Raw genomic sequence first — 19,792 nt, 5'->3', positions numbered from 1 at the left:
AAAAATTAATAAATACACGAGAAAAAATCCTGGAGTGATTTTGATAATCAAAATAGAATTTTCAAAACTAAGTTACTGATTCGTGAAGAACTGGAAATTTACAGTCCGTTTTTATTAGTAGTTTTGACTCCTGCCTGTGAGACAAGGACAGTTCAAAAAATGGCTCTGAGCACTATGGGACTTAACATCTGAGGTCATCAGTCCCCCAGAACTTAGAACTACTTAAACCTAACTAACCTAAGGGCATCACACACATCCATGCCCGAGGCAGGATTCGAACCTGCGACCGTAGCGGTTGCGCGGTTCCAGACTGAAGCGCCTAGAACGGCTCGGCCACTCCGGCAGGCTGGGCAGTCCAAAAACTGAGGCTGTTCCATGAGCAATGGGAAGCAGCATGTTGGGAACAAATAGGAGAGACAGGAAAATCCAAATGAATCAAGGAACGAAGGAGAGTGGAAGTCGTCATTACGACCACAATGAAAATGAAATGAAGATGGGGGACATTTAGCCAGGCGAATGGATGATAAATGGACCCAAGAAGTTCTCTGCTGCATTCTAAAAACAGGAAAAGATCAAGACATTGACAAAATGGAAGGCGTATGAATGGCATTAAAAATATGCAGTAGCAACATGCTGAAAATGGCAATGCAAGAAAAGAAAAAGTCTAGAGAACAATTTTATCCAGGCGTTACTGTTAAACAATTGAAGATGATTTATGGCAATGATCTAATAAATATTAGAGTTTAAAAATAGAGCCATGACTATGCCATAATCTAACACATTTTGGTTTCAGCACTCAAATTTCGTTTTCCATCCGTTGAGCCTATTACTAGGTCACACCTGCGATGATCGCAGTGTGAGTTGAGAGGATGATACCTACACTCTCTAATCCCATCGTCGCTGTTCGTTACCTGGTACGACGCCGCTGAGGAGTGTGTGAGTAGCCTTGGAGATGCTTCGCCCTGTCGCCTCGGACTCCTGTGACAGCGATAGAGCTTTCAGAGATCCGTTTAACGCTGCTTGTGGCGGTGGCGGCAACGTCTCACATTCGTTCATCAACTGTTTCATCTCCCAGAATCTCACTTCTTCGGGAACAGCCAGTTCAGAAAGCGACGCTAGCGCTCCCTTTGCATCAATTGGCCTGCTGTAAACAGTGAAAGGAAACCTTAGCGCCATTCTTGCATAAAAAAAACTGTGTGATTAAGTTTCACAAGTTGTATTATAATGACAGCAATCAGTCATATATGTCGAAAGAGCGTTATTTACCTAAACGATGACTGGTAACGAACCTTTCTGTCTCAGCTTCACATAGATTACATTCAAAGTGGATGATTAATACAGATCTTTGATTGCCGTACATACCACATTAACAATTAATCTAAAAACTTGTGTGATGAGTTCATAAGGCAACTGGGGTCAGTCTTAGTATGAATAACGTTAAAACATACTTCTAATGTGTGTACATAGTACATGGAGTCACGTGACACACTCTCGTAGCTGGTGTCACTAGCGCACGCCCCCACGTATCTTGGTGGTGGAAGAAATTTTCAGAGCTAGTGTTTGGCCAGCAAGGACACGAGATGTGATGGTGTAAAATTGTAAAGTTACGGATCATCAGCTTTTAGTACCGATGTACTGGGTTAAAATCCAGATCACTCAGTCTTCTGTTCTCTGTTGTTTCTCATATATATAAAAGACCTTCCATCTACGAGGGTCATTCAATAATTAGAGACACAAATTGGTCTGGAGAAAAAAGCGTTTATTTTTACACAACAATATTTTTTCTACTTTACAACATAATCCCCTAGAACATTTATGCACTTGTTCCAACGAGTTACAAGCTTTTTTATTCCGGCTGCAAAGAACTCTTCATCTTGATGTTTGAACCAATTTCCCACAAACCTTTTCACGTCCCCGTTGTCCTGGAAACTCATTCCACGTAAAGCCTCCTGCAGTGCACCGGACAAATGGAAATCACTAGGTGGTAAATCAGGACTGTAAGGGGGATGAGGCAGTACTTCCCAGTCCATGTTGTCGATGGTTTGGTTCAAATGGCTCTGAGCACTATGGGACTTAACATCTATGGTCATCAGTCCCCTAGAACTTAGAACTACTTAAACCTAACTAACCTAAGGACAGCACACAACACCCAGCCATCACGAGGCAGAGAAAATCCCTGACCCCGCCGGGAATCGAACCCGGGAACCCGGGCGTGGGGGTCGATGGTTTCACGGGTTAGTTGAGCAATATGACGACGTGCGTTGTCTTGCTGGAGAATCACACCTCTCCTCTGATATCCACGATCTCTCTCTCTCATGGCTGGCTTCACCTTGTTTAAAAGCATATCTGAGTAGTATTGGCAGTTCATTGTACGCTGTTCTTCGAGACAACCACAAAAAACTGGACCTTCAGCATCCAAAAACACCGTCAACATGACTTTTCCTGCTGATGCTTGGGTTTTGAATTTTTTTCTTGACAGGTGAGTTGGTGTGCTTCCACTCTATAGTTTGTCTTTTTGATTCTGGCTCATAATAGTGAACCCAAGTTTCATCACAGGTTAATATTTTGTTGAGGAAGTGCTCACCTTCTCTTTTGGAACGTTCCTTTAGCTCTGTGCACATTCTCAACCTTGTTTCCTTATGTAGCCACGTCAACTCCTTCGGACCCATCTTGCACATGTTTTGTGGTACTTCAGCTTGTTACAGATAATGTTATGAACTGTACCAGTACTAACTTGAACCTTATCAACTATCATTTCCACACTCACATGGCGGTCGGCACGAATAATTTCATCAATTCGACTCTCAAGTGAGGGAGTTGAAACTGCAACTGGTCGGCCAGAACGGTGTTCGTCAGTCACTGAGTCGCGACCATTTTTGACCTGCTCTACCCACTTCTAAAAATTTGCACGAATCATGCAGCATTCACCATAAACGTTAGACATTCTGCAGTAAATATTCACTGGTTTCTTGCCTTCAGCAAGCAAAAAACGAATAACAGAACGTCGTTCAACTAATGTGGATATTTCAAGCGGCTATAAACAAAACAATGTTGATACATCAGCTGATCAGGGCTCATCCCAGTGATGCCAACTTAAAACCATAAAAGTACCAAACTTTCCCTACCAACAGTTTTTTCCCCAGACCAATTTGTCTCTTTAATTATTGAATGATCCTCGTAATACAAGAAGTGGAATTAGTTCTTTTTGCAGATGACACTAGAACTGTAATCAATCGAAACATACATACAACAACGGGAGACATGGTGAATAATGTTCTTTAAAGTACAGGGTCGTTGTAACTAAACTTTCGCTAAATGAGAGCCGCCCCCCCCCCCCCCCACCCCACACACACACACACCCTCCGCATGAAAAACGAATGACAATGATCGTGGAAGCATTTGTAAGGACATGCGCAAGAGAAATAACGAAAAAAAAAATAATTTTGACGAGAGAGGGTAACATTTGTTAATTGCATACCATATTTTCGTTCCAGGTTACAAACGTTGCTCAGTGTGACAACCATCTGCATCCGAGATAGCCTGGATCCTCACTACAGATGGTTCTACTGCTGCCCGAAACAACGATGGACCATGGAATGTTCAGCTGTCGTGACACAGTTCGTGCACTGCTTGAAGATAACACTTTGCGTCCAGCATTCTCAGCCATGGAAACAGTAACTTCTACTATCTGTGTCGCAATTGGCCGTCGGCCTCTCCCAGGAGCAGTTCCAAAATCGCCAGTTAATTCCACCTTCCGGGTTGTTCAACCCGGTGCAGAAAGAAGACGTCTCTGTATTCCTTTCATGCGTTGGAAGTCGCGAAGAACAGCAGCACCACTGTTGTTAATTTGACAAAACAGGTTTACGACTGAGGCCTTTTTTGTCGAGACCTGTATTCATTGTCCGCAACTACAATGCAATAATGCACACTGCTTGTGTTTCAACCCTGCGTCAACGCACCATTACCGCCGCCTAATGGCAAGCAACACTGCTAACAACGCAAATCCTGCAGGGCAGTCTGAGCATCATTCTTATCAAGTTGGGTACAATAGGCAAACAGTTTTCCGTCTGTACTGACTCGAGTAGCGAAAGTTTAAATATAACCATCCTGTATTATTGATTAGTTTTCTGCAAATGGTATGGCTTTAAATTCCAAAAGGACAGTACACTTAGTTCTGCACATCTAGGGGTGCAACACCAATGGGAAATGAAAACACATAGCAGGGAAATAATAACGACGATGATGACGATTTATGGCGGAGGGCGCTAAACAGCAAGGTCATCTTCGCCCTTAGAGTGGTAACTTAACAAATTTTTCGTGTCCTTATAAATGACAATTTAAAGTGAAAAAAAAAGAAACCACTGTATTGAACTCCTAAAACAACTCAGTTGAGCCACGTTTGTATTTGAATCATTGCAAATCTTCGAGAGAGATAAATCAGTAAGTCAACACATTTGGCGTATTTTCATTCAGTAATGTTTTTGATGTAATTCATTTTCAAGAAAAAACTTTTCATTCCTTAAAAACAAGTTGTACGAATAACGTTTAGTGATTACCCCTAGTCATCTTGCAGACTTATGTTTAAGGAGTTAGGTATTTCGACTACTGCTTCATGGTACATGTATCCCATCATGACGTTTGTTGTAAATAACTCACTACAGTTCAAAAGAAGCCCATATAGGGATCAACAACGCTGCCACGCAAATTCTTATTCATGTGGCGAATGATATAAAATGTCTGACAGAGGGCAAACTTAAATCTGGAAACAACCTGAGAAAGTTTATCCTTGACAGCTCCTTCTATTCAACAGAAGAATTTATATTTATGTAATATGTAAAAAATGGTGGGTAGGAATTACTAATTTACATCTATATATAAAAAGCTTGTAAATGGTCAGAATAGGGCCATATTTATACATAAACTGGCTGAGTGCTCGGCGTTGTCCGTGTATGTTTTTATTTCAGTCTTCTATTAGTCCATCTCCTCCTTCCCCTGCTCTCTTCCTTCCTTCTCTCGCTGCCCATCTCCGCCTTCCACCTTTCTCCTTCTATCGCTTCCTCTTACCTTTCTGTGTCCATTTGCTCCCGTTCTGCCCATCAGCCTCAATATGAAGTTGCTGGTTCTTACACCCACTGTATTTCTTTCCAGATAGTAAGTGATATATGTACCAAGTTTGGTTCAAATCGATCCGGGGGTTTTGGAGGAGCGTGTTATCCGTGGCTTTGCCCACGTACGCACATATATTTCACGTATATTTAACATAATTCACACATATTTCACCTGTATCTATAGCGAATTTCGCCCTGCAATCTCGCTTTCACGCAGCTCAGTGCTTCATGACGGCTCCTGAACTATGTGTCCGACAAGGATATAATTTTGTAGATATACTGGATACTGTCTATGAAATGTGATGCGAATAGAATTAGTAGTAAAGAAGCGAAAAATTGAAAGGTCATGCATGATGCGGCAGTGTTTCACGCATCTCAGTGTTTATGACGTTATATCTCCTGAATTGTGTGTCGTACAATTATATATTTTTGCAAGTACATTCAGAGGTATATCAGAATACTGTCTGCAAACTGTGTTGCACGCACAGTTATTAGTAAAGAAGTAATAAATTAAAAGGTCATGCCTGATGCGGCAGTTTTACTGCATTAACAGCGAAAATGAAGTTAACTATAAACTTTTTTGTCTTTTATCATTTTGTGGGGGGTGTCCGCGAGAAAAAGTCTCGGAATGGTTTAAAATATGTGTAAGGTTTGTTGCAAGTCAGAAAGTGCTCTTATTCTCAAATACTGGATGAAAGTAGTCTGCATATCAGTGCATCGGGAGTTATGCTTCTTTCTCAGTGCCTTCCCTCTGGGATGACGTTTGCTTTGTAGGGTGCTCAATTGCACGCTCATCAGCGTCCGAACAAAGTCCCATTTTTTTTACACAGTCCAATTTTTACACAGTCCAATCTAGCCACTTTCACGAATGATAATGATGATGATGAAATGATGAGGACAACACAAACACCCAGTCCCCGGGCAAAGAAAATCCCCAACCCGGCCGGGAATCGAACCTGGGACTCTGTGATCCAGAGGCAGCAACGCTAGCCACTAGACCACGTGCTGCGGGCCATCTCTCTGGGAGGCAGGCTGTTCTTCCCCCATAGTGATTCTTTCCAAAGAGTAAGAGATATGTATACCAAGTTTGGTTGAAATCGGTCCAGTGGTTTAGGGTTAGATGTAGAACATAGATACATACATACTATACATACACTTTTGTACTATGTATAGATGTATCATAAGAATGTCAAATGACTCGTTCTACATAATTAATATCGATTACACACATAATCCCTGGAACGTGAAATTAAATAACGAACTAATTAACTTCACAGTTAATAGTGGAGTGAATGCATGTGACACTGTTGATGGTGTTACGCCTCTCGGATGACGACGTTAAGCCCGGCGGTCCCATCGGTGCTGTTCAAGAGGAGAAGGCTATGTGCCGGCACCAGATTTCAAACTCTCCCTTTTCTCATCATCATCATTTCAACGCACTGTACACACATCCATTAAAGTCAACAACAGTCAACAGATAAACTTACGACACAACTCTCACACACCGGAAGGAATGGAGGCGTTGTGCGTGGAGGAAGAAAAATTTTCCCGGTCATGCGGCCGAACCTAGCCCTCGGTGTCTTCTAGACAACAACGCCGTACAACTCTTTTTTTTATTTGAGTCAAATGTGACGGAAGAGTATTATTTGTGTAAGGCACGATCGTTGTCGAGCATTTCCTTCTCAGTGTCAGATAAATTACATACAGCGTGGATTCTTCATGCAGGTGGTTACGAGTATGGTCCCAGTACACGGCAGATTAATCTAGAAATATTAGAAATTGTTTTGACAGACTGTACTGTAACTGAGGTCAACCTCACATTAAAAAAATAACGTCGGAATTCGCTACCGAAATAGATTATGACGAGTGATGTCAGGTTGTACAGAGACGAAAAGGATAGTGTTGGCAATGAGTTAGGATTTGTCGATCAGACTGCTGAAGCCAATGAAAACATCATCGCTCACGGTCTTCCAAGAACTATTCCGTTCGCGTTAGTCAACATTAACTTCAATCTGGCTGAAAGCATGTACGTGAAGGATGATGAGTACTGTCATCGAGAAACCAGCATTATTACTTCATTCAAGCCAAATGCTGAGTTCGGTGGATGTCATCATGAGGTGCACCAAAGTTTGATATGTGTTCGCGAGCTACGGAGTCAGAGAGACGTACAGAGTGGTGTGTACAGTCGCATAACGCCCTGACGAAGGCGACGACACGTCGTAAAATGGACTCCGACGTCTGAAGTGTTAAGGAGCCACCCTGATCCATGACTGTTTAACCACAGCGGCACAACTTAACCTCTTGCTTGAGCGTCGCACCATTGCCAAATGGGATGCATCGCCTCACGTGGGTTTCGACGCAGGCGTCGACTGCCGTCGGCATGTAAGAAGGCGTGCTACTCTAGGCGACGTTTTCCATGGTTTGAGCGTTCAGTACAGAGGTGTAACTACCGTCACGGGCACCAGGGGCAAGTACTTATACGTAAATGAGGCCTCTCTCTCACAAACATAGGTGGAAGCACAAGCGGCCAATGACACTACCAGCTAGGGCATAGCCATCTATGGCAAGCGAACAGACACCAAGAAGCGACAAACGTCGGCAAGCCCCTGCATATCAGCAACGCTGACTGTAAATTACCAGCTGCTATTAGTGCCGAACAACAGGCCACAGCAGGCAAACCGACGACCTCGCCCACTGGCGCACAAACAAATCGTCAACATCACCCTACACTGTGAATCCGATATATGACCTATCGTACACAAAAACGATGATAAACCTAACTGCCGGCCGAAGTGGCCGTGCGGTTAAAGGCGCTGCAGTCTGGAACCGCAAGACCGCTACGGTCGCAGGTTCGAATCCTGCCTCGGGCATGGATGTTTGTGATGTCCTTAGGTTAGTTAGGTTTAACTAGTTCTAAGTTCTAGGGGACTAATGACCTCAGCAGTTGAGTCCCATAGTGCTCAGAGCCATAAACCTAACTGTTGCAGGTTGCTGACGCTGATCGAGAGTTCATCACCGGCACCCAGCGGCAGCCGCCGAGCAACAGGACCGCACAGTGTCAAAGGTATCGACATGCATGATACCCACTACTAACAAAGCCTACCCTTGCACGACCTATCGCAGGCAGCAAGACATCCGCTACTGTTCTTACCACCCGACCTAACTATCGCAGAGGTTTTTTTTCCCCTTGGCTCTTGCCTTGGCACTTTTTACCCTCTGCCCTTCAAACCTCTACCCTCCGTTAGACTTCGACCCAATCTATCTCCAGATGAGCGTGTATTAATGGTTAACCTTAACTAGATGTACGCAAACATCGCAGTACCCACATCCTGCGACAACTCACTTTAGTGAAACTAACCCTTATGCAGAGATGGCAGTAGACCTTTTGAGTTGGCCATCATGCCGGTGTGGGCGTGGAGGGCTCCACTTCTAAAAAAAAAAAAAAAAAACAAAAAAAACCTCTCTCACCTATTCACCTGCCCACACACCCCATTCTCGAGTCAACAAAACGTCGACCACACACCACACATCGTCTGTCACAGCCAGACCCCCTCCTCTTCCCGGTTACACCTATACTATTCTACACCATCATCCTGAACGCTCTCCTCCTACTTGAATAAGAAATAAAATTTGTAAGAATTGAAAAATACGGTTTTATTTGAAATACTGTACTTTAGTAAAGCAAAATACACTTCCTGATGAAAAAACTGAAGCACCCAGAGGAGAAGGAGGAAACTAAATGAATCTTAATGAATTCAGAGGGGTAAGTAGTTAAATTTACAAAGAAATTTGCAGTGAGAACGTACTTAATCAGTATGATGTTGCTCCTGCTCTGGCCTGGACGCATGCACTGATTCAGCTGGGAATGGTGTCGTAAAGCCATTGTACCCTCTCCCGAGGAAAGCCGCCATACAACGTTTGTAATTGGTCCTTAATATCATGGATACTGGCACTGGGACGGAGTTGACACCTGAGGTGGTCCCGCACATATTCTGTCAGGGGACAGATATGGGGATCTTGTCAGCCACGGGAGTACCTCAGAATCACTTAGACAGCTCATAGAGACACGTGCCACGTGTGGACGAGCATTATGTTGTTGAAAAATGGCACCACGACTCTTTTGCACAAAGACATAGGATGTCCATGATGTACCGTAGTGCTGTCAAAATTCTCTAGGGTCAGTACCAGCCGGGATCTTAGGTGGTACCTGATGGCACCCCACACCGTGACATCAGGAATAAACCATTGTAGCTCTCCAAAACGTTCGAAGAATGAGACCTCTCCCCAGATCGCCGGAATACTTGCCACGATGGTCGTCCTGGGTAGTGGAGAGCCGTGACTCTTTACTGAACACAATGCAATGCTTTTCATCAGCGGTCCATGCTTCCCGCTCATGCCACCACTCCAGACGCAGAGGTTTGTGTTGTGGTGTTAATGGCGTCCTATGCATGGGATGGAAGTCCCCCAGTCCCGCTGTTGCTAGGCTCCGACCAACGGTGCGGGATGACGCAGAATATTCCAGGGAGTCCATTACTTGTTTGTAGTTGGCAGACGCTGATGTGAAGGGGTTACGGTGTACCTGGTGCACAATATGGCAATGCTCCCTTGTGGTGGTCACATGTGGTCCACCAGAACTTCGACGACGAATTTGCCTGCTCTCACGTTTCCATGCAGTTCGACTTTGGGTCGCTGTCAAACCCGAATGGCTCAAAAATCTGTATATTGCACGATTCGACCAGCCAACCAAACGGAGATCGACATTGAGGCCTCTTTCAGGCTCTGTCAGGTGCTGTCACACACGAGAATGCTGTTATCTCCGTGTCCTCCACAATGGCGTTATTCACATCCCTTATATACACTACCAAGCCTAGTAAAAACACAAAATACGAACAACACTAATTCTTTCTGGTGGCCCTACTACCTATCGTAGAGAACTACTGCTCTCATCATTTACATATACGTCGATAGAGTATACAGTGATGTCCGACCATGTCTTCCGGATGTTTTACTTTTTTGTGAGGCAATTTTTTTTTTTTTGCTGATGTATCAAGATGTGAAAAACTATTCTTCACTATATCGTTGCACATAACGAAAACTGCACACTACCCAAGAAAATTTTTTATTAAATGCAAAACGAAACATTTTAAGGACAATCTGTGTTCATCTACTAGGATAATCCTCTCACACCGAGAATAAAACATTGATGAATAATTTAGTAATTACAACACAGAATAATCTAACAAAAAGTGAAATAAAGTCTAACATCGCATTGCAAGACAAAATAGTACATAAACAAAAATATGTAGGGAAAATGTTGACTGCTTATGAAATGTATACGCTTAAAAGCAAAACAAAAGTAGTGCAATACAGTCGACGTGTAACAAGCAGGGCTGAGGGAATTAGACCAAGAAATGAAACCCTAAAAGTGGCAGCTGATTTTTGGTATTTGGGTAGCAAGGTTGCTGATGATGGTCGAAGTAGAGACGATATAAAATGCATACTGGCGACAGCAAGAAAAGCATATTTGAAGGAGAGGAAGTTGTTAACATCTAATATAAATTCAAGTGTTAGAAGTCTTTTCTGAAAGTGTTTGTCTGGAGCGTAGCTTTTGAAATGCGGCGCTACAGAAGAATACTGAATATTACATGCGTAGATCGCATAAGCAATGAGGAGGTACGGAACGGAATAAACTGGGAAGAAAAAAAGTTTGGGACACAACTTGTGAAAAAGGGATCGGTTTATAGGGCACATTCTGAGACATCAAAGACATTTAGTACTGGCGGGAATGCGTGGGGTAGAAATTGTAGGGAGAGACTACAAGATGAGTGCAGTAAGCAGGTTCAAACGGGTGTAGGTATCAGTAGTTATCCGGAGATGATGAGGCTTGCACAGCGTGGTGTGGAGAGCTGCACCAAACCAATCTTCGGAAGGAAGGCCCAACAACAGCGACCTGAATTATAGCCTTACTTAAGTGAACTATTCCTCGGTCTACTACGTGCAAAATGGTCTATTAATTTATTTTCTACTGAAGTATCTAGCCTACGTCTTCAACTCTACTCTGCAAGTTACTGTAAAGTACATGCCCATGGATACTTTTTATTGAACCATACGTGAAGGACTGTACCTCCTCCACGCACAGATCTGCAAGCTGTAATTACCTTCTTTTGTCTGCACAATCGCTGCAGGATGGATACATAGGTCTCTGTGGGGCGGGATACAAGGGAAATACGAGCCCTGCAAGGAACTTGTGTCGTCACATTAGTCGCCTTGCCTGACATACTTCGCGGACTCTCGGCTATGTCCTGAGCCAGGTGGGAAATCAGTATGTCAATGGAAAGATAAACATTAAGCCCTTAACCACGTCGTATGTTATCGAGAGCGTAAGTGTACTCGCATTTACGCACGCAGTTACAAAGTATTAAACTGGTCAGAAACAATAACTCGCTCCACACTGGAGACGGTCGCTGCATCTCGAGAGACCTGTTGTACCATATGCTGTGACGTATGCCGCAGGGCCCTTACATTACCTCGTTGGTCCTGATGTGGCACAAGCCTGCCTGCAGGTAGAATGCACCATATCTATCCGCCGCGCCTCAACGGAGAGGACTGGGGGTGGCATTTCGGGCCCGCGGTACTAATTTTGACAGCAAGTTGAGGTAGATATGGGGCCGTCCTAGGGGGACTGGAGCGAAGAGAAGTCCCCACTTCCATCAGGGACTGAAACCGGGATCTCTGTGGTCGGTGTCTAATGGATGCATAGGTGGCTGAAGATTATTTGTAGTTTATTCGCCGATAGTTGGGTCTTGGAGTTTTCCAAGCGCGTTTTTTCAAGATGTGTAGCGACTTACTTCGAGATCTGCCTGTCAATATTTGTCAACATTTCTGTTACGCTTACAAGTCAGTCAAACAATCCTTTGACCATACGTCCGACCTTCTCCTGCTGATATTATTCCCAGACAATATAATATTTCCTGTGTCAGGGTAGATAGTAAGATTTTAAAATATTTTTGGCTTAGTTATGGAAAGCTGAGCTTTTGAAGTAGTTGCGGGTTCTGTTAGATATACCACGAATGTTATTTGTACGTCAAAGTAGTTCGATATCAGCTCTCATAGTCGTGCGCACCGGACAGTTTCTGTATTTTTTCTTTAAATGAAGTTTTAATCATAATCAGCTGAGCTGAAACAGAAGGTAAATATAAGGAGATATTATATCATTTTTAAGCTCTCCTCACATGCTATGGATGTTAAATGAGGTGTTACTCCTCCTCCTGTATTTTTAACTTCATTACTTAAAACCATAGGTTTAATTGCGAGTAAATGTTGTCAGTCTTTGTGTAAATAAAGTTTCAGTGTAAGTCTAGTTAATGGTTCAAATGGCTCTGAGCACTATGCGACTTAACTTCTGAGATCATCAGTCGCCTAGAACTTAGAACTAATTAAACCTAACTAACCTAAGGACATCACTTACATCCATGCCCGAGGCAGGATTCGAACCTGCGACCGTAGAGGTCTAGTTAATGTTCAGTCATTTATCTTCGTTGATTCTATCCGTTTCTTAAATAATTAACGTTTGATGTGTCTTCTTTAGAGATGTTCAAACTTTAATCAAGCAGGGTGTCGAATGATCCCTTCTGACAGCTGCATTCCTAAGGGGCCGTATGCAGCTTCAGCGCTCATACGCTCAGATTTCAAGATTTCGGTTCAAATGGCTCTGAGCACTATGGGACTTAATATCTGTGGTCATCAGTCCCCTAGAACTTAGAACTACTTAAACTTAACTAACCTAAGGACATCACACACATCCATGCCCGAGGCAAGATTTGAACCTGCGACCGTAGTGGTCACGCGGTTCCAGACTGAAGCGCCTAGAACCGCACGGCCACACCGGCCGGCTCAAGGTTTTGGTGCAGTACTGAGCCTTTATGGTACTTTATATTGAACAAGAAAGCTGTAGGATTCAATAAATTATGTTTTTAAGACATAGTGCTACACTTAGTTCTTTACATTTCTTGCAGGTAACAATTATGTTTGTCAGAGCCTTAAAAAGTCAATGAATATTCCTATAGGTGCTGATGGCGTCGTACCCACTAACCACACGCATTGGATTTAGTAGTTTTAGCATTACCTTGGATATACTATCGAAACAAGTTTTTAAATCCTACCACCGTCGCTTGGCGTGGCAACAAAAATCTGCTTATGATGTCAACTATTTCGAAATACGGAGCTTTCTTGAATAGTCTCTACAGACTGCAGATTTACAGTTAAATGAAGTTCGAGTCCTAATTCAAGGAAGGAAGGAAGACTGGGTTTAACGTCCCATCGACATCGAGGTCATTAGAGACGGAGCGCAAGCTCGGATGCTGTGAAGGAGGGGAAGGAAATCGGCCGTGCCCTTTCAAAGGAACCCTCCCAGCATTTGTCTGGAGTGTTTTAGGGAAATCAAGGAAAACCTAAATCTGGACGGCCGGACGCGTGTTTGAACCGTCGTCCTCTCAAAGGCGAATCCAATGTCCTAGCCACTGGTCCACCTCACTCGGTAGAGCTAATTCAGACTGGTCTTTGACCTGGGCAGTGGAGTAGCCAGACTAACTGGCACCCAGCACATAGTGTAAAATCGTGGTGCTTGCAACTACGCGCGATTCGTTTTTCGTTGCGATCAATACAAAATCGTAACGAACAAAAATCAGATGCAAACTTTGTTTAGGTTGGATAACTTGGCATAACGGGAGTGACTTCCTCTAGTAGCCGAAAACAAGAAACATGCGCGTCCATACCACGGAAAGGCACGTTCTATGGAGCTATTGTTCCGTACAGAACAACCTGAATCTCATCATGGTTCCCTTCGTACCTCCCTGGTTCTTTTCGTTTTAGTATCTTTCAATCCTTTCCGTTCTTCTGCCTCCTTCTTCTACTCTATGTCCACCCCGATAGCTGAATGGTCAGCGCGGCTGTCTGTCAGGCCAAGGGGCCCGGGATCAATTCCCGGCTGGGTCGGAGATTTTCTCCGCTCAGGGACTGGGTGTTGTGTTGTGCTCATTATCATTCCATCATCATCTGTGGAAGGCAACGGGAAACCACCACTGGAATCACTTCCCTAGACGCTCATGCGGTGAACCTCTCTGACGAGGCTTCCCCCATGACAAGACCTGCCCTAATGCAGAACACAAAGTGCAGTTCTACTCTCACCTACTTGACCATCCTTCTTTCTCTTTAACTTTTACCCTTCTGCTTTCTACACAGTCTTTTTCATCCGGCACAGAACGGCCTCTCGCCAGCATCAGCGCCAAGAGTACACGCTCTTGCTGCCTTACCCTAGTTCGCCACAGGATGTGTCTAAAGGAAGTAAATTACCAGCTTGTATATTTGCCTATTAAGTATTTTCAGAACACTTTTTGATTATTTTACCATAGCGAAAGACTGTTCTATTTTACAAATTATTTCTTATTTTATTTGTGTCCCATGGTTCCTTGTCACCTGGTATCACAGGACGTTGCCCCAAGTGCCCCAGTCAAATAACGCGGTACTGTTATTGCTGGATAGTTTATGGAATTATAAGGTGATTATTTTTCGCATGTCCTCTAAGAGTAAACAACAAATCGCGATGTGACGCAGTTCTCAACAATGCACGGGTCCCTGTAGCGGCCTACGCCGTTGCATTGCAACAGTTTGAGACGAGACGGCTGACGAGTAACAAGAAGGCGTCCGTTCTGTCAGCAAAATCTTAAGAAAACCGTGAAATGCAGCATGATCACGGAGCCACGACAGCAGTCAGAAGGTAAGCAACCAACAAACATCTGAGTTCTGCCAATCCGTGGCACACAAAACCCGGGTGTCAGATAGATTACACTATTCTGCGGTCGCACAACATTAATTCTCACAGGCATACGGCCTGTTTGGGCGGAGTTCAGTTCATATGTGTGTAATGAGTATGAAGTCTTCGACATGCAGATATATGCATAATACTTTGATTTTGTAACCAGTCATCCGATGATTTATCACGGCTTGTCTGAAGTAGTCTGTGTTGGAAAAACATGAATGCCATAAATGGTGTAGCTAGTGCAAAATCGTAATTCTACAAAACATTCAGTGTCGTATGAAATTTTTGTGCCATGTGCACATTTACCCTGGCTCGCACAGACAACGTTCGACAAGTCAAGTATAACACCAAGGCGCCTTGGAAGACGTTTAGCATGCATATATCATAAGATATAACACATTTTGATACGGGTTTCTAGTGCATTATGAACGAATTTCATGCATTAATCTTTTTTTTGTCAAAAAGTGATTTGTCTTTTAAGCGATAGGAGTATTAAAAAGTATGTACAGTAGGTTAACGGAATGAAATACGATTTGAAATATTTATATCTGATGATCTATAATTAGATAAGGTAGATTATCTTCCTTCTGCCGACACACACACACACAAACACACACACACACACACACACACACACACACACACACACACACACACGCACACACACACAACTCAAACAAACGCAACTCGCAGTGTGGCAGTGTGGTTTCATTTGCCCGAGACCGCAGTCGTGGATGCGAGTTGCGTTTCCGCGCGCGCGCGTTTGTATGTGTGTGTGTATGTAAATCTATTCTTGACAAAGGCCATAACGTCCGAAAGCTTTAATTGTGAGAATCTTTTTGTTGTGCCTATCTCCGACTCAGCGTCTCTGCTATAAGGTGAGTAGCAACGTTGCTTCTCTACTACTGTTACCGTAAATAAAAGGTCATCATAAGTCTTAGTTACGGGCTCTTATAGTCTCTCGTCCCTACAAAGCTCGTCGAAGTGCTTTTTTTGTTATTTTTATACGTTTGCCAGAGAATTTACACTCGACGCTTCATCTTTCTTCGGTACTGAAAGTTTCGTCAAGCAATTTGTGGATTGATCCTTTTCCGACACCTCCGTTCCTAGGACACCATATGCGCCCACAACGTCCATATCATCTGATTTCTAGGGCTTAGGCGCTACACTTAATCTTTGTAGCTTTTTACAATGATAACAAAACTTTAGTATGACTTGTGTTTTTAAGACACATCTATGGTACATCTGCATCTACGTGGCTATTCTGCAAGTCGCACCTAAGTGGCTTGCAGAGGATTCATCGAATCTCCTTCACAATAATTCTCTATTATTCCAGTCTAGAACAGCGTGCGGAAAAAAACGATCACCTGTACCTTTCCGTGCGAGCTATAATTTCCATTATTTTATTATGATGATTGTTTCTCCCTGTATAGGTCGGCGTCAACAAAATATTTTCGCATACGGAGGAGAAAGTTAGTGATTGAAATTTTGTGGGAAGATTCCCCTACAACGGAAAACGCGTTTGTTTCAATGATGTCCACCCTAAATCCTGTATTACGTCCGTGACTCTCTTCCCCTATTTCGGGATAATACAAAACGTGCTGCTATTCTTTTCTAAGTGTTCTGCCAATATAACGCAGCATTTGATTTGCTTTACCCACAATATTTTCTATTGTCCTTTCCAATTTAAGTTGTTCGTAATAGTAATTCCTAGGTATTTAATTGAACTGACGGACTTTAGATTTGACTGATTTATCGTGTATCCGAAGTTTAACGTATTCCTTTTAGTATTCATGTGGATGACCTCACACTTTTCGTTATTTAGGATCAATTGCCAATTTTTGCACCGTACATATGTCTTTTCTAAATCGTTTTGCAATTTGTTTTGGTCTTCTGATGACTTTACTAGACGATAAACGACAGCATCATCTGCAAACAACCTAAGACCGCTGCTCAGATTGTCTCCTAAACCGTTTATATAGATAAGGAACAGCGGAGAGCCTATACACTACCTTGGGGAATGCCAGAAATCACTTCTGTTTTACTCGATGACTTTCCGTCAACTACTGCGAACTGTGACCAAACTGATAGGAAATCACGAATAGAGTCACAAAACTGAGACGATATTCCAAAGGCACGCAATTTGACTACAAGCCACTTGTGAGATACAGTGTCAAAAGCTTTCTGGAAATCTAGAAATAATCAATCAATTTGAAATCCCTTGTTAGTAGCACTCATCACTTCGTGTGAGTAAAGAGCTAGTTGTGTTTCACAAGAATGATGTTTTCTATATCCCCGTTGACTGTGTGCCAAAAGACCGTTCTCTTCGAGGTAATTCGTAACGTTCGAACACAATATACTCGTATGTTCCAAAATCCTGCTGCATATCGACGTTAATGAATGGGCCTGTGATTTAGGGGATTACTCCTACAACCTTTCTTGAATATTGGTGTGACCTGTGCAACTTTCCAGTCTTTGTGTACGGATCTTTCATCGAGCGAGCGGTTGTGTATGATTGCTACGTATGGAGCTATTGTATCATCATACTCTGACAGGAACGTAACTGGTATACAGTATGGACCGGAAGACTTGCTTTTATTAAGTGATTTAAGTTGCTTCACTGCTCCGAGGATATCTACTTCCACAGTTCGTGCATTACATTTCTTCGTCGTAAGAATTAAGTTTTCCAGACCCTTAAGAAGTCGGTAAACGTATCTTTAAGTGGAAACGGCGTAGTATCTGCCAGCCCAGTTTAGTGTCTTTAATGGTACGTTTGAAGCACACACGAAACAAGATTTTAAATCCTACCTCCGGAGCATGCTGTGGCCAAAACAGCTGTGGACTATATAAACTATTTCAAAATACAAAGCTATTTCTTGATTAGCCTGCGTAGCACTTTTAAGGACTAAATTGAAACCTTGAGCTGATTCTTTTTTGCACATCATTGTGTACGTCACTTACACCTCGTCATAGACTCGGCTTCAACATTTGCTCACTTCTAGGCGTCATCGTTCAATAGATTCAGTTACTTTATTATTAACCTTTGACCTGGCTGAATATGTAAATGATTGGCATACCTTTGCCTCTTAAGGACTTCGGAAACCAACTTTGATTATTTTAATATAGCGAACGACTTCACTTGTCTGGTCGACCTTACTAACTGTTCCTTTCCATTTTAGTTTCTTCCTTTTATTTCCTTCCTGCTCCATGGGCCCCTTGTCTTCACTGCACTGCATTACACCAGTTGCTCCAGTCTAGTAATGGACCTCGTCTGTGCCCTAAACGTGCTGTGAGCAGAGGAAAGCAAAAGGAATTTGTTAAGCTGAATTTCAGCCAAAAATGAACGAATATTACCGCTCTCCACTCGTAGTTATTTAGAGAAAGCAAGTAGAGTGCAGCTGAAACTCGAACTGACTGAGCAGCTGTCATACTGCAGTGTGAGCATACGAATGGATCCGTTCGGAAGCATCGTTGTCGACGCTACTGCTACGGCAACACACCGAAACGGGACGTGATTACGATTTCCGCTAGTTTGTCCGGATAATAATGCGAAACAATTGTCCTCCAGTTCACCGTACTGCACGCATGGGGCAGCCGTGAGGTCCCTTAATATATGATCAGGCACTCGGCATACAACGTTACTCTGCGGAAAGACACCGTCAGTCGCCTAGCTTTTATTTTACACCAAGAACACTCACAGTCATTACTGAGGGGGTTCTAAGAGCCGACCGTTGTGACCGAGCGGTTCTAGGCGCTTCAGTCCGGAACCGCGCTGCTGCTACGGTCGCAGGTTCGAATCCTGCCTCTGCCATGGATGTGTGTGATGTCCTTAGGCTAGTTAGGTTTAAGTAGTTCTAAGTCTAGGGGACTGATGACCTCAGATGTTAAGTCCCATAGTGCTTAGAGCCATTTGAACCATTTTTGTTCATACCATTTTCAGCGACATCGGCATTCGTTCTTTCGTGCTGGTGCTTCATATTCATAATAAATAAACATCATTAAACTGTTTTAAGAATGAGGGCTGGAATTTTAATCAACTATTTATTACACTGACATAAAAACGTCAGTAAAAATGGATGAAGTTTAAGGTTTACATTGAGAAGGAACCGAGAGAAATAGAGTTCCTGTCGCCTCACCGAATGCGGTAGTTGGTCGTGGTACATGACTGTTTTTCCACTCGCAGAGGCGTTCCGGGTGTCTGTCACAGACAAGATGGACAACATACAGAATGTCATTGTACTGGATTACCGGGAGGTGATGAAGGCTGGAAGTATGGGTAGACACTCTGGCACTTGATTTTTACGGATGTTTACAGCGATTGCTGCTACTCAGGTGAAACAGCTGTATCCGGCGTCAACTGGGTGTCGTATAGAAAAGGACATCGCAACGAAAGCCTCTACCAACTCACGTTACATGGCATACAAGTAATCTGTTGTGGAGGAACACGGTCAGTCGAAGACAGAAGCGAAGAAAAAGGCCTTACACGGACTAATGCATCGCGGCATATGTCGACGTGAGAACACCAGAAAGCAAATAAGTGGCGGTCCCCTCTTGAAAGCAACATACGGTTCTGGCAGGTGATGGCACCGTTGACGGTTTGTTTCACACGTGTCTCGTAGTTTGTTGTAGGAATCTTGTACTGGTCGAATGTATATTCAACTACGTCTTCAATGTACTGCAGTAATAACTAATTCTTTTAAGACATGACAGTGCATGGCTAAGGTATTATTATTACAAAACAGTGATTTTCAACCAAAACAACTGTCTACCTGTAAGAAAGAACGCGGGTGCACGAAAGCTTCTGTTCGATATGTAAGAGGGTCAAAGACTGCTTGACTGTTGCAATCCGATGTTTTAATGGCCGGCA

The 19,792-nt window shown here is 43.2% G+C and overlaps 1 protein-coding gene across 1 annotated transcript in view; it reads right to left on the bottom strand.

Moving 5' to 3' along the window:
* The window catches only part of LOC126412518 (acidic phospholipase A2 PA4-like), a 221,180-nt gene that overhangs the window by 36,513 nt on the left and 164,875 nt on the right, over nucleotides 1-19,792 (bottom strand). The window contains exon 3 of the mRNA XM_050082151.1: nucleotides 912-1,144. Within this exon, the coding sequence (XP_049938108.1) occupies nucleotides 912-1,068 (157 nt within the window). The 5' untranslated portion in view covers nucleotides 1,069-1,144. The remainder of the gene's footprint in view (nucleotides 1-911; nucleotides 1,145-19,792) is intronic.

The sequence above is a fragment of the Schistocerca serialis genome, chromosome 1, assembly GCF_023864345.2.
Source record: "Schistocerca serialis cubense isolate TAMUIC-IGC-003099 chromosome 1, iqSchSeri2.2, whole genome shotgun sequence".
NCBI lineage: Eukaryota > Metazoa > Arthropoda > Insecta > Orthoptera > Acrididae > Schistocerca > Schistocerca serialis.
The sequence above is the reverse complement of the archived record's forward strand: the minus strand, read 5'-3'. Positions and strand labels throughout refer to the sequence as shown.